Below are 13,926 nucleotides of genomic sequence, written 5' to 3' on the forward strand. Positions count from 1 at the left end.
TTTTGCAGCAATTAAATGTCTTGAGAGTTTTTGATAGCCTAAAATATCTTCACCTGCTATGTAACTCTTCCTTTCATCTCTTCTTAGCTACTTTTACTGCTTCCACCTTCTCCTATTTTTATTACATTTATGATGGCTCACTTAGAATTCAGCTCCTTTTGTTTTCTTGGGAGCTGGGGTAAAACCCAGTTGCTGGCATCAAGGATCTCTCCTGTGATTCAAATGCTGATTCTGGACTGGAGAGACTTATGAGCTATGCCTCTGCTACTCTTATCTGTGATAATACTGGAGACTAGGGGGTTTGAGGGATGGGGGAGGAGGAGATATCTGTCTGAACAGGGCTAGACTTCCTATAAGAAAACTACCATATTTGGAAGGAAGCCTTGTGGTTAACTATCTTACATAACCTAAAAGAAAAGAGAGAAAAAGAGTAGTATAGTATTAATAAAGTCAGCAACTTCAAGCACATAAAATAATGGCTATGTTGCTCTTTATTACTGATAATATTTTATTTCTACTCTGAAGTCTCTTGGCTTTCCACGTTTTGAGGCTACTATATTAAACTCTGTAGATTCATATTTTATACTTCAAATAATCAGATTAAAAATTAATTAACATGAGTTAGAAATTTTATCCTGGGTCTTGATGAATTGTTTTATTATGGTTCCATGAGCTGTTGGTTAAAATGTTCGTAATTTAAATTCTTAAGTGCTTATCTCTTAAATAGTAATTTGTTTTTCTCTATATTGAATCATCTATATGAGATAAAGTTACCATAAACCTTATGGTAATTATAATTAGAGGGAAAGTTGCTTATTTGACATCTATTTAGTCTTAGCTTGAAGTCCCAGTTCTTCTGGGCTGTGTTCTTCTGCAAATCACTTTTTTTGTGGTGGTTATTCTTTTTTTTTTTTAAATCTTTACCTTCCGTCTTGGAGTCAATACTGTGTATTGGCTCCAAGACAGAAGAGTGGTAAGGGCAAGGCAATGGGGGTCAAGTGACTTGCCCAGGGTCACACAGCTGGAAAGTGTCTGAGGCCAGATTTGAACCTAGGACCTCCCATCTCTAGGCCTGGCTCTCAATCCACTGAGCTACCCAGCTCCCCCCCCCCCCCCCCGCCCCCCCCCTCCCGTTTATTCTTAATAGCAACAAAACATTTATTTAATATTAGTTTATTATCATATAATTTCTAGAATTGGTATTTTTCCATGTTATAAATTATTTGGGACTTTGATTATGAAATAAAGTTGCAATTGGGAATAGCAGTAAAACTGATTTATACACTGAGTAAAGTCATTGACCAAAGGTATGGAATGTCTTTGTGTTTTCTTGTAATGTGTATTTATAATGAAATTAGGGGATGCTTTCATGTTTTAAAAATACAATTAGTTGGAATTACATGACTTTGAATGACTATTACTCACTTTAACTGATTAGTTTGGTTAATGTATTCAGAATGTAAAATTGTGCCAAGATTGTAAGGCTAGATGATAGATAATTATTGTTTTTAGCAGATATTCAGCCAGATGAGGCATCTTTCCAAGTTGTTAAAAACAAAGGAAGTTCCAGTATGTAGTTTCCTGTTCCATAAAACAAAACAAACAAAAAACCTAAAACCAAAATGGTCTCTTCCATAACTATAAAGCTAGAGTATTTTTAACATTAAGAACGTTTATTCTAGAATACTAAATTGTTTGCTGTGCATATAGTATTTTTTTCTTTGAAGAACTCAAACTAGTAACATATACTAAAGTTTCTTTTTCTCTCCTCTTTGCCAGAGCACAACAATGGAGGAAACGGCTATATGGGAACAACACACAGTGACGCTTCACAGGGTGAGTTTTTACTATAGTAAAAACCTAACTCAGGATATTGATTTAAAACAATAGAGTAAATCCAGATGTCAGGAAGTAAAAGAAAAGGAAATTATGTGCTTTTTTTCTTTTAGTTTAAAATTAGTTACTGTTCTTTTGCCAAAATCATTGTTAAATGATTAATTTTTGACAAAATTGGATTTATTTGACTGCTTTTTGAATTGTGGCTTATAAATACAAAATTTTCATTCAGGTACAGATTCCCTAAATTTTGAGTAATTTGACGGAAACAACAATATTTTGGCATGAGTAATATACTTTGATAGACTTTCAGAAGCTTGCTGTTAAGTCCACAAAAAGATTAGATTATTTTAATAGACCACTTTTAAATTGCTGTCTATTTTTTTGTATGCTTCTTAGATCAATTTCATTGTCTAGAACAGTACTTTATACATAGGTGCTCAATAATTATTTTGTTGATTAGTTTCCCCGGCCTAGAATCATTGACCTTTGAACTGAAAGGGACCTTAAAGATTATGTAGTCCAGTACTCTCATTTTAACAAATGAAAGATCTGAGACCCAGAAAGGTTTAACAAGTTGTCTAAAGTCATGTAAACTGCTTAGTGAGAGACTGATAGTCACCAATTTGCCTCTGCTGAGGCTGGTTCAGGGAAAACTCAGTTGCCATAAACTCAGCATAATTTAGTAAACATTTATTGAGTACATAATTTCAATGTTTTTATTCTGAACTTAAACATGAAAATGAATGTTTCCATATGCATAATAGAACAGAAAAATAGGGTTGTACACAGAACTCTGAATCTCTTTTTTGAATTTTATTTTTTTTGTCACGCACAAGATACTTCCAATATTGATAATTGTAAGAGCATAATCATACATAACCAAAACCCCCAAATAAACTGATGTGAAAGACAACTCCAATAGTTCTTTTTTTTTTGGAGGTAGATAGCATTCTCTCTAATAAGTCTTTCAGGATTGTCCGAGATCATTACATTGTTGAGAGTAGCCAAGTTTACCAGATAATCATTGTGTATGATATTGTTACTGTGTACTACAGTGTTCCTCCGGTTCTGCTTATTTCACTCTGCATCAAAAACTATGAATCTTTATATGCAATTTGTCTTTTATACTTGTGCTTTTAATAAATCCAGTATGTACCTTTCAGAAATATCCTACTTGATTATGGTTTTCTTTCTCTTTTGTTATGCATTTATTTTTTTGTTTAATTTTTGTTTATTTATTTTAGACTCTTACCTTCTGTCTTAGAATTAATACTAGGAAATGTCTTAGACCAGATTTGAACCCAGGACCTCCCATCTCTGGGCCTGGTTCTCAATCCACTGAGCCACCCATCTGCCCCCCCCTTGTTGTGCATTTAAAAATGCTTACATGACTATATTTTCTTTTTGACCACTTAAGCCTTATCCCTTCTTTACCATACTTTCTACTTTAGAAGAAAAGAAGAAAAAATGCCTCCTTACAACAAATACACAATCAAGCAAAAGAAATTTTCTCATGTCTGTATATGAAAATATGTTGTAATTCTGCATTTTGAGTCTATTGCTCTATTCTTGAAACTAGATTTAGAAATTGCCTTTATTAGAATTGTAAATCTTTGTAAGTAACTTACAATGTAGGGACCCAGATTCATGTTCAATCTCCTCATTTGGAGGAATGGCTAAATCAAGTTTTACTTTGAAGTGCTGTGAACTCCCTATTCACAAACTGAAATTTTAGAAGACATCTTGTCAAACCATGTCAACCTCAAACCCAAGAGCCATAATTTTCTCATATGATCAGATGTATAAAATATGTAGAAATGTCAGTTTAGTTAGGAGGATACTACATTTATCTTAAGTGGCTCACAGTTCTGCCTTTAAATTTCTTCTTTTACATGTTTTTCAGAGCATAATAACTGGCATTTATAGAACATTTTTAATACGTTATCCCATTTGATCCTCTTAAAAACCTTATGAGGGAAATACTAATATTCCCATTTTACAGATGAGGAAACTTATATAAATTATTTTCCTAGTTCTGGCAACTTAACTTTGTATCAGTTCATTTCAGATTTTTTCTGAATTGATTTTTCTGAAATTACCCCTCCTTTAATCATTCTAACATGAACTTTTATTCTTATTACTCTGTGGAATTGTTGTGGAGCAGTGGTGTCAAAGTCAAATCGAAGTGAATTTCTGCAGGCCACATACTGACTCAGAAAACCAAAAGTTAACATATATTTTGTATTATTATTAAGTATTTCCCAATTATATTTTAAACTGGTCTAGTTGAGGAGTGTTGTGGGCAAGGCTGCATATTGCAGTATGTTGAATAACCTCTGCTGTAGAGTATATTGATTAAGGACATGGACCCTGAATTTATAGTCAGACAGAGGAATATACTATTGACTACAAGTTTTAAGTGTCATATAAGTAGTAAAAGTTTTCAGAGTCAGTGCTAATTTGGGATAAAATATTGACTTGTACATCACTTTATTTTGCAGATATATTTGACTCAGGAAAGTTGCTAAGATATTCCAACGTGGTATGAGGCGAGATACTATTTACAAAACTGACTTTCACCTCAGAATGGTAGATTTCAAACTCTCTTCAATCGCTGTCGCCTTGAGTACATTCTGCTTCTGTGCTTCCTATTTTCCAGCTTTTAGCTTTTTGCTCCATCTATTTCTGCTCAATTCCCTCTATTCTCTATTTCCTTTTCTGTTTAATTTTTCTATCCCAACCTTCTCCTTGCTGTCTTGCTGCAAAATGTAGAATTGGTATTGTATGAAATATATTTCCCTGTACTTTCCATTTGGAAGCATTTGGACTCTTTTTTTCCAGGTTGCTCTAGCTACTGTTTAGAAAAGTAGAAGTAAAGAAGCATAAAAAACAGAGAGGTGAAAAAAAGCATGACTATCAGAGATAGGAAACAAGGAAAAAGATTAAGTTTGGGAGTAGGAATGAAAGATAAGAAACAAAAGGAAATAAATTTAAGTCAGACTTTAGATAGAGGCCAGAGATGTGAGGGATAAGATTTTTTAAAAGTAGAATATAAAATTTTGAATTTGCAATCCTTCTTTCTTTTTTTTAAATTTCCAAACACCAAATATCTTTTTTTCCTTAATTGTTTCACTTTTAAGAGATTGTGTAAGAGATACCATTTACCTTTTATATGTGTATATGTGACCATATGTATACAATGTTGTTGGTATTGAAGAGGAAGGACTGACTCATTGTTATTATAGGAAGAATGAAAATAGAGATTGTAGAATATCATTGGTAAAGGCCATACCTGAATGATAGGTTGTCAGATTTTATGCCAGTGTAGCTCAGATAAAAATCTGGTCCTTACTATTTCTCAGCCCATTTTCCACTCTGGGCATCATACTTTCATACTTGAGACTCTCAATCAAAACCTCTCACTTGTCCTTGAATGAATCCTTTCTTTACTTCTTTGTCCTATCATCTGACATACTTGCTTAAACCTCAGCCTTGGGTTTTTCCCACTATCTACCTTCTTTGTTTCCACTCTCGTGCTTTTGAACACTTCAGGATAAAGCCACATAACCAACTCAACTGTGTTCCATTCATATGTGTTATCTGATCACAACTGGACCTTCCCTCACTGCTATCTGGCGTTCCCCCACTCCTTTTTAAAAATCCTTTCTTTCTGTCTTGGAGTAAATACTAAGTATTAGTTCTAGGACAGAAGAGTGGTAATAGCTAGGCAAATGGGGGTTACAGGACAGAAGAATTGAAAGGGTTAGGCAGTTGGGGTTGTGTCCAGGGTCTCATAGCTAGGAAGTGTCTGAGGTCAGGTATGAATTCAGGGTCTCCAATTTTCATGCCTGGCTTTCTGTCCACTAAGCCTGTCCCTTCTATGGCATTTCCTTTATTCTTCCTTGATGGATTATCCTCTGTAGAAGATCTCACAAATATTCCTTTCTGCTCAGATATCTGTTATGCTCTCTCCTTTCCTCCTTTTCCTCTCAGCAGACTACCTAGGAAAATGAGGCCATTCCTTATGACTGGCTTCTTTCCTCTTCAGTCTCTTCTGGTCCCCCTATCCCTTTTATTTCATCCTCTCATATAACCCTGCCCTTGCCAGGGTATCAGTCCTTCAACTTGAGCTCTTGAATTCTTCCATTTGCTTTTGAGGGGAGAATACTCTGGAGTGAGAGAATCTGGGTATCTGTTCACAATCAACCTGCTATTTACTCCCTGTGTAACACCAAGGAAGACCCTTAAATGGCCATACTTTCCTTATCTGCAAAAGTTAGGGATTGTATTTGATGATCTTGGAGGTCAATTCCAACTTGTCTTTTAAAGACTATCATCCACCAGTTTTTCTTTAGCTATCAAAACTTCTAGAAAAGAGCCACTTCTTTTCTGCCACCTTTATTTAGTTTTTTAAAATAAAAAAAAAAATTTTTTTTTAAACCCTTACCTTCCGTCTTGGAGTCAATACTGTGTATTGGCTCCAAGGCAGAAGAGTGGTAAGGGCTAGGCAATGGGGGTTAAGTGACTTGCCCAGGGTCACATAGCTGGGAAGTGGCTGAGGCCAGATTTGAATCTAGGACCTCCCGTCTCTAGATCTGGCTCTCAATCCACTGAGCTACCCAGCTGCCCCCTAAAATAAAAAATTTTAAAGCAGCAAAAATCCATTTATTTTCTCTTTACCTTCTCCTACCCTCCATCAATTAAGAAAGAAAAAACTAAACCTTATTAAAAATACATTGGTCAAGCAAAACACATTTCTAAATTGGCCAATTGGGTAGCTCAGTGTGTTGAGAGCTAGGCCTAGAGATGGGAGGTCCTAGGTTCAAATCTGGCCTCAGACACTTCCCAGTTGTGTGACCCTAGGCAAGTCACTTGACCCCTATTGCCTAGCCCTTACCACTCTTCTGCCTTGGAGCCAATACACAGTATTGACTCCAAGACAGAAGGTAAGGGTTTAAAAAATAAAAGTTAAAAAAAATCTCAGGCTGCATCCTGAATCTACCATTTCTCCAATAGAAGATGGGTAACATTTCATCTTGAGTATGCTGAAATTGTGATTGGTCATTGTTTTGATCAGAATTCCTAGTAGTATTTATATGTCAGAATTTGTTAGGCCATCACTTAAATTGGTGGTCATTCTTCTCCATTAGTGTCAATGCAATGTCCCTGAACAATCTGCAGGGATCTAAAAAATACTAACTACAAGCAGAGGATAAACTGTGGGAGTAAAAACACAGATGAAAAGCAACTGCTTGACTTCAGGGGTGGAGGGGATATGACTGAGGAGAGACTCTAAATGAACACTCTAATGCAAATACCAACAACAGGGAAATGGGTTCGAATCAAGGACACATGTGATACCCAGTGGAATCCCTCGTTGGCTGTGGGAGAGGTGGTGGTGGGGGGGAGGAGGAGGAAAAGAAAATGATCTTTGTTTCCAATGAATAATGTTTGGAAATGACCAAATAAAATAATGTTTAAAAAAATTGGTGGTCATTCCCTCATTTTATGGTTCTTTGCCACTGCTAAAGAAAATGTGTCTTTTATTTTGGATTAATTCCTCTCTTAATCCACCTTCCCTTTTATTAGCCTCTTTTCTCTTTCCTTGAGTGAAATCTATATTTGTACCAAACACAGATAGTGTGCTTTCTTTGCCTCCTTTGACCAGTCGAGTATGTTAAGTTCAAGTGTTGCCTGTTCCCTCTACCCCCTTCTTCTTTGTTTGTATAGATTTTCACTTGTGCAGGTTGAGGGTAAATTTTCTCTATCCTTTTCCCTCTTCCCCACCTCCCCCATTCTTTTTCCATTCATCTTTTAAGAACATTAGGTCATAATAGAACCCCACCTAGGAATTTTATGTAATTAGATTAGTTCCTTTACCTTTGTGAATTTCACCAAGTTTCTATACAACAATTATCTGTTCACTAGGAATACCTGGAAGTTCTCTATTTTGATTTCAGATCTATTGCTGAACTTATTGTAAAGAAGACATAAGTTGAGATGTTTGTGAATTGTGTGACCTTGGGCAAGTCACTGAATTTTTTTCAGCTTTGATTTCCATATCTGTAAAATGGGTTTAATAATAAATCCCTTAGGTGTTTTGAGGGTAAAATGAGGTAAACACTTTGTCAACTTCTAAGTGCTTTGTAAATGCTAGTTGTTATTAATAGTGATTAATTTGTTACTGAGTAAGTTATTCTTTTTTCTTTTGCCTTCTTTAATATTGTATTCCAGGCTCTCCTGTCCTTTGTAGGGATGCTACCCAAATCATCTATGATCTTGACTATGGCTTGCTTCTCCATATTCAAATTCTTCTTTCTCCTTGCAGTAATAACGTGTACTGTATCAATTTAATATGAAGTTAGTCAAATATGGTCTTATTTCAGATATCAGATTTCACTTTTAAAAATACTTTGAAATTCTAGTATTGAACCAAAATAATTTCTTTAAAAAAATTTAAAAACACCTGAAAGTTTTCTTTATATCATCTTTGACCTGGATCAATTTTATAAATACTGGATAGTTTCAACTTGGGAAATTTTGGGATTGGGATCTTGTCTGTAATGTTCATGGAAAATTTCATGATGGTTACATTCTGTTTCCAGTTTGCCTCCTAGTTCATAAGGATCTAGGAGTTTTCTTTTGTGATTTCTTGAGAGATGATGTGTAAGCTCTTTTGTTGGTCATGGTTTTCAGATAGCTAAATGACCCTTAAATTTTCTCTTCTTGATCTGTTTTCTGGATCAGTTTTTAGGGTGAGTTACCTTCCATTTTCTTCTGTATTTTCAGTCTTTTGACTTGAAAGCAGTCATTTCCTATTTGGTTATTTTTTAATGTTCTTGGGGGTGGCCAGAGTTTTGTACATTTTATTAAAAGTTGAACATTAGCTTCCCTTTCTAATTCTTCTATAGCTCTCATTTCTTTTTTTTTATCTAGCACTCTCATTGTGTATATACACACACATACATACATATATATATATATATATATATATATATATATAAAGAAATTATTTTAAAAATATATCCATTGTTTTTTTCCAAGAATTCTAGTTGAAATTGTCCCAGTTGTGTTTTTCTTTGAGACTTTGCTTGTTGATGCTTTGGAACTATTCTCTGCTTGGTTTGTTTAAGTGCCATGTCACTATTAATTTGTTTTTTTTTTTTAACCCCCCTACTGTGACAAGGGAATCACTTTAAAAGACTGATATATATTAATTTAAGGTCGCCAAGGAATCAGCTATGTAATTCCTAAATGAAAACTTAAGTCAGCAGTCAATCTTTTATGGAGTTTAATTACAATAAGAGGAAGTAATTAGAGATAGAGAGAGAGAAAAGGGAGAGAAGGGAATAGGGCTTAAATACCCCTTCTGTTTAGGCTGGGCCAAAAGGCCCAAGCCCTTAGATAGCTGGGGCAAAGAAAAGAGATCAGTCCCTATTACTCACATGACCAAAATGGAGAAACAGTCTCAGAGGCCCTTCAGCTTCCTTCAGAGCAAGCTTCTCAGAGCCCACACGAACCACACCGACCAACTACTCAACCACCCTCTCGTCTTCAGACCCCCTATCTTTTAGGAAACCATCCAAGTTCCTCCCCTCAGTTCTCCCATCTACCAATCACTGTTCATCAATTTCCCTGTGCCAATGGAGGCTCTAGCTTAACCCAGGACCGCCCAGAGGTTTCTGGCTTTTGCACATGTCTGTTGAAGGTCATATTTTCAAATGATTAAATCTTTGCTCCTTTGCTATAGCCCTTTCTAAATCCTGTTAGGACTGAATAGGGTGGAGATTTATTCCAAGTATCTCCATTGTATCAATTCTAAAATCAATCATGATTCAAAGAAATTCCTGTTCTATGCTTAAGCATAGGTCAGAGTCCTTTCCATTGTTCAGCAAAAGGTTTCTGTCCTAAAGTAATCTTAAGAAGGGAAGAGAAGGAACCTCCCATGCCAATGGGGTTCCCATTCCAATAGACTATCAGTAAGAAATTTTCCAAGTATGAAATATCCCAATGGTGAAATTTCCAACATTTATAAGTCTAAGGAAATTTGAGGTTTACACTACCTTCAGTCTTAATATTGATAGTAAGGAATGATTCCAAGGCAGAAGAGAAATAAGGGCTAAGGCATTTGGGGTTAAATGATTTGCCCAGGGTCACCCCAGTCTGAGATCCTGTCTCTAGACTTGGCTTTCTATCTGTTAAGCCACCTACCTACTCCCTCCATTAGATTTTTTGATGGGATTCTTTTTTTTTTGTTTGTTTGCTCTTTCTTCCAGGCTACTTTCTGACTTTGGACTTGATATATAAGGCCAGATTCTTTCTAATTTTGTAGGCATTGTCTGGGCTGGCCTTTTTTCTTGTTTTCTTGTGGGATTGAGTGTTATGTTATTCCCAGGATCTTAGAAACAGCTTGGGCTTGGGACTTACAAGGTTTCAATGTTTCCAAAGTAGTCTCAAGGCAAAGTCTTGATTGTTTTCTTGCTGGTCTGAGGCTTATGAGTTCCCAATTTGAGTTTGGATATATTATGTGCCCCATCTCCTACCTTTTGTGCATGATCTTGTAAAATATTCAGCCAATAAGGGAAAGCCCTTTGTGCAATGACATTAGTTTTTAAAAGTTGCTTCTCTCTTTCTCATTGATTATTTGTGATTACATTGATAAAATTTTGCATTTGAGAACTTTCCATCTCTCTTGATCCTAGTAGTGGGAACATCTGAATCTTGGCTTTAACCATTTACTACATATGTTGTTGCATTGAGCAAACAACTCCCTTATTTAACGCCCTTAGGTTTCTCATCTGCAAAATGATGGTTGGGAAAGTAAAGAGTTTGACTAGAAGATCTTTCAGGTTGTTTCCAGCTTTAAATCCATCATTTCCTATTTATCGTTTCCCTGAACATTTTGAAATACTTTCTTCTTGTAGGAATTGTCTTAGTTATTCAGTTCTACAAACATTGATTTAGCACTAGTTTATGTGCCAAGTACTATGTTAGATGCTGGAGATATAGTGAAATAACCCTTCTCTTTAAGGAGATTATGTTTGGGGGAAATATGTGTAAATGTAAGAGAGTATAAAATTCATATAAAGGAATTTGTAGGGAGTATGAGGAAGCCGTATGATTTGGGCCTTGAATGTAATCAAGGCAGAGTAGGGAATGCATTCTAGTTATTTGATAGCCTGTCCAAACGCATGTTTAAAGAAGGTATAATCTTGTATATTACAAGGGAAAAGCGTAGACCAATTTGCCTGAAATGTGGAATGCAAAAGGGAGTTGATGAGAAGAGAGGCAAGAATATGAAAGAAGGATGGAAAGACAAATTTGAGTCTTGATTCTGAAGTGCTTGAAATGAAATTTTATATTTTATCCTAGATATAAAAGCTTCTTGAATAAAGATTGTCACAATCAAATTTTTACTTCAGGAATATTAATTTGCAGTTGGTTGGATGGTAGAATGGAGAGAGGAGCCTAGAGTTGGGGGAGTAATTAATAGATTAGACAGTGATGAATTAATGATGGTCTGAACTTACATAGTAGCTATCCCAGAAAGTTGAGGGAAGAGAATGGAAGGGCTGTAAATGTGTAATCACAAGGACTTGACAACTAATTGGTTTGGATGGTTATGAAGGAGAGTAAGAAATTGAGGATAACTCTGAGGACTTAAATGTGAATGGTGAGAAGGTTGGTGGCATCTTGGATAGAAATTAGGATACTGAGTAGGGTTTGGGAGGTAAAAACTATTCTGTTTTGGACAGGAAAGAGGGGTGTGCCTTTCATCTTGACAGTATAATACTGTGATAGTTGTTGAGGAAATTTTGTTCATTCTCAGTTTTGACTTTACATTAGGTTGTAATCGTCTTGTACATTTTGGGTTTTGCTTTCATTTTGTATCAGTTCATACACTTATTTCTTTTAATTGATATTTTTCATTCTTTTGGCATAATAGTTTTAATTTGTATTCATATACTATAATTAATATATTTCTTCTGAGAGAAGAGTAATAAGAAAAGCAATTAAAAATCTTATGCTATCCTTTTAATAGAATGAAACAATAGATTACTAGAAAGTTTTAGTTAGAAGAGTTTTCTATCACACCTCTGTTTCTGATTTATATTAAGATAATTAATAATCTATACTTAATTTCCATAGTTATCACTTTTTACTTGTCCTTTACCCACATAAATTCCACTGTGGTTTTTAAAGTAATAGAAAAATTAACTAAAAGTTACAGCTATGCGAAAGGAAGATGGGTTGCCTCAAGAGAGAAAGTGTGTTCTTTGTCATTGGGAAGCTTAATGTAGATAGAGTTTGACTAATTGGGCATGTTATATAGGCAATATTGCAGTCTTGTCTTTGCTTACTTTATTCTTAAACTCTTTTGTGCTTCTTTATGTTCATCATACATATAATTTCTTATGTACCACAGTTTGTTTAGTGATTTCCCAATTGATAGGCATCTACTAAAAGTGCTACTCTAAATATTTTGGAGTATATGGAGTATATTTCTTATCAGTAGCTTCCTTGAGGGTATATAAGCTCAGTATAAGTGTCTGATTTAAAAAGTAGGAACATTCTGCCCTTTGATCCAGCCATAGCACTGCTGGGTTTCTACCCCAAAGAGATAATAAGGAAAAAGATATGTACAAGAATATTCATAGCTGTGTTCTTTGTGGTGGCAAAAAGTTGGAAAATGAGGGGATGCCCTTCAATTGGGGAATGGCTGAACAAATTGTGGTATATGTTGGTGATGGAATACTATTGTGCTCAAAGGAATAATAAAGTGGAGCAATTCTATGGGGACTGGAACAACCTCCAGGAACTGATGCAGAGCGAGAGGAGCAGAACCAGGAGAACATTGTACACAGAGAGTGATACACTGTGGTACAATCAAATGTAATGGACTTCTCCATTAGTGGCAACGCAATGTCCCTGAACAACTCGGAGGGATTTATGAGAAAGAACACTATCCACATCCAAAGGAAAAACTGTGAGAGCAGAAACGCCGAAGAAAAACAACTGCTTGATTACATGGGTCAAGGGGAATATGATTGGGGATGTAGACTCTAAATGATCATCCTAGTGAAAACATCAACAACATGGAAAAAGGTTCTGATCAAGGACACATGTAAAACCCAGTATAATTGGGCATCGGCAACGGGAAGGGCCGGGGGAGGGGAAGGAGGAATAAAATATGATTTTTGTAATCAAGGAATAATGTATGAAATTGACCAAATAAAATAAAAAAAGATTTAAATAAAACCCTTGCAACAGAAATATATAGTCAAACAAAATAAATTCTCACATTGACCAAGCTTTTTAAAAAAAAAAGTAGGAACATTTAGTCTGCTTAATTCCAAATTGCTTTCCAATTTTACAACTCCACAATTATTAGACTTCTCTTTTGGTATTTCCTGTGCTTTGCACGTAGTTAGCACTTAATGTTTTCTTCATTCATGCATTTTTTTAAAAAATAACAACCCTTCCCTTTCATCTTAGAATCAATACTGGTGTATTGGTTCCAAGGCAAAAGAGTGGTAAGGGGTAGGCAATGGGGGTTAAGTGACTTGCCCGGGGTCACACAGCTGGGAAGTATCTGAGGCCAGATTTGAACCTAGGACCATCTCTAGGTCTGACTCTCAATCTACTGAGCCACCCAGCTGCCCCCCTCCCCTCATGCTTGTTTTAAAGACTTTTCTAAGTGGAAAATCACTTCATTTTATAATTTAATAAAAGTAGTTGGATTTAAGCTAATCTTCTGTGGACTCAATTGAAAGGATTCTTGTATTGCACTCCAATAGCAGACAAGGCACCGTACTCTATTCCCATCGTGTTTTAATTTCTCCTACTGAATATTAAAAAAAAATTTTATTGATATGGTTTTCTAAGTGTGTACTTTTCCTTATCTACTCCCAGATGCCCATTCTTATAACCAAGAATAAAAAAAGAGAAAAAAAATTCAGTGAGACATAACAGTATGTTGATAAGTTCTCTCATTAATAAGCAATATTCCATGTTTGTAATCTTGTTTTCTGAGAGACTGGGGAAAGGTGCCTTCTCATACCTCCTCTTTTGGGGAGCCAGACATGA

General features: G+C 35.5%; 1 protein-coding gene across 18 annotated transcripts in view; it reads left to right on the plus strand.

The window, feature by feature from the left end:
• Positions 1–13,926, plus strand: part of TJP1 (tight junction protein 1) — a 318,209-nt gene that overhangs the window by 237,849 nt on the left and 66,434 nt on the right. For all 18 annotated transcript variants that reach the window (XM_007479476.3, XM_056807596.1, XM_056807602.1 and 15 more), the window contains one exon: positions 1,780–1,836. In XM_007479476.3, the coding sequence (XP_007479538.1) occupies positions 1,780–1,836 (57 nt within the window). The remainder of the gene's footprint in view (positions 1–1,779; positions 1,837–13,926) is intronic.

The sequence above is a fragment of the Monodelphis domestica genome, chromosome 1, assembly GCF_027887165.1.
Source record: "Monodelphis domestica isolate mMonDom1 chromosome 1, mMonDom1.pri, whole genome shotgun sequence".
Taxonomy (NCBI): domain Eukaryota; kingdom Metazoa; phylum Chordata; class Mammalia; order Didelphimorphia; family Didelphidae; genus Monodelphis; species Monodelphis domestica.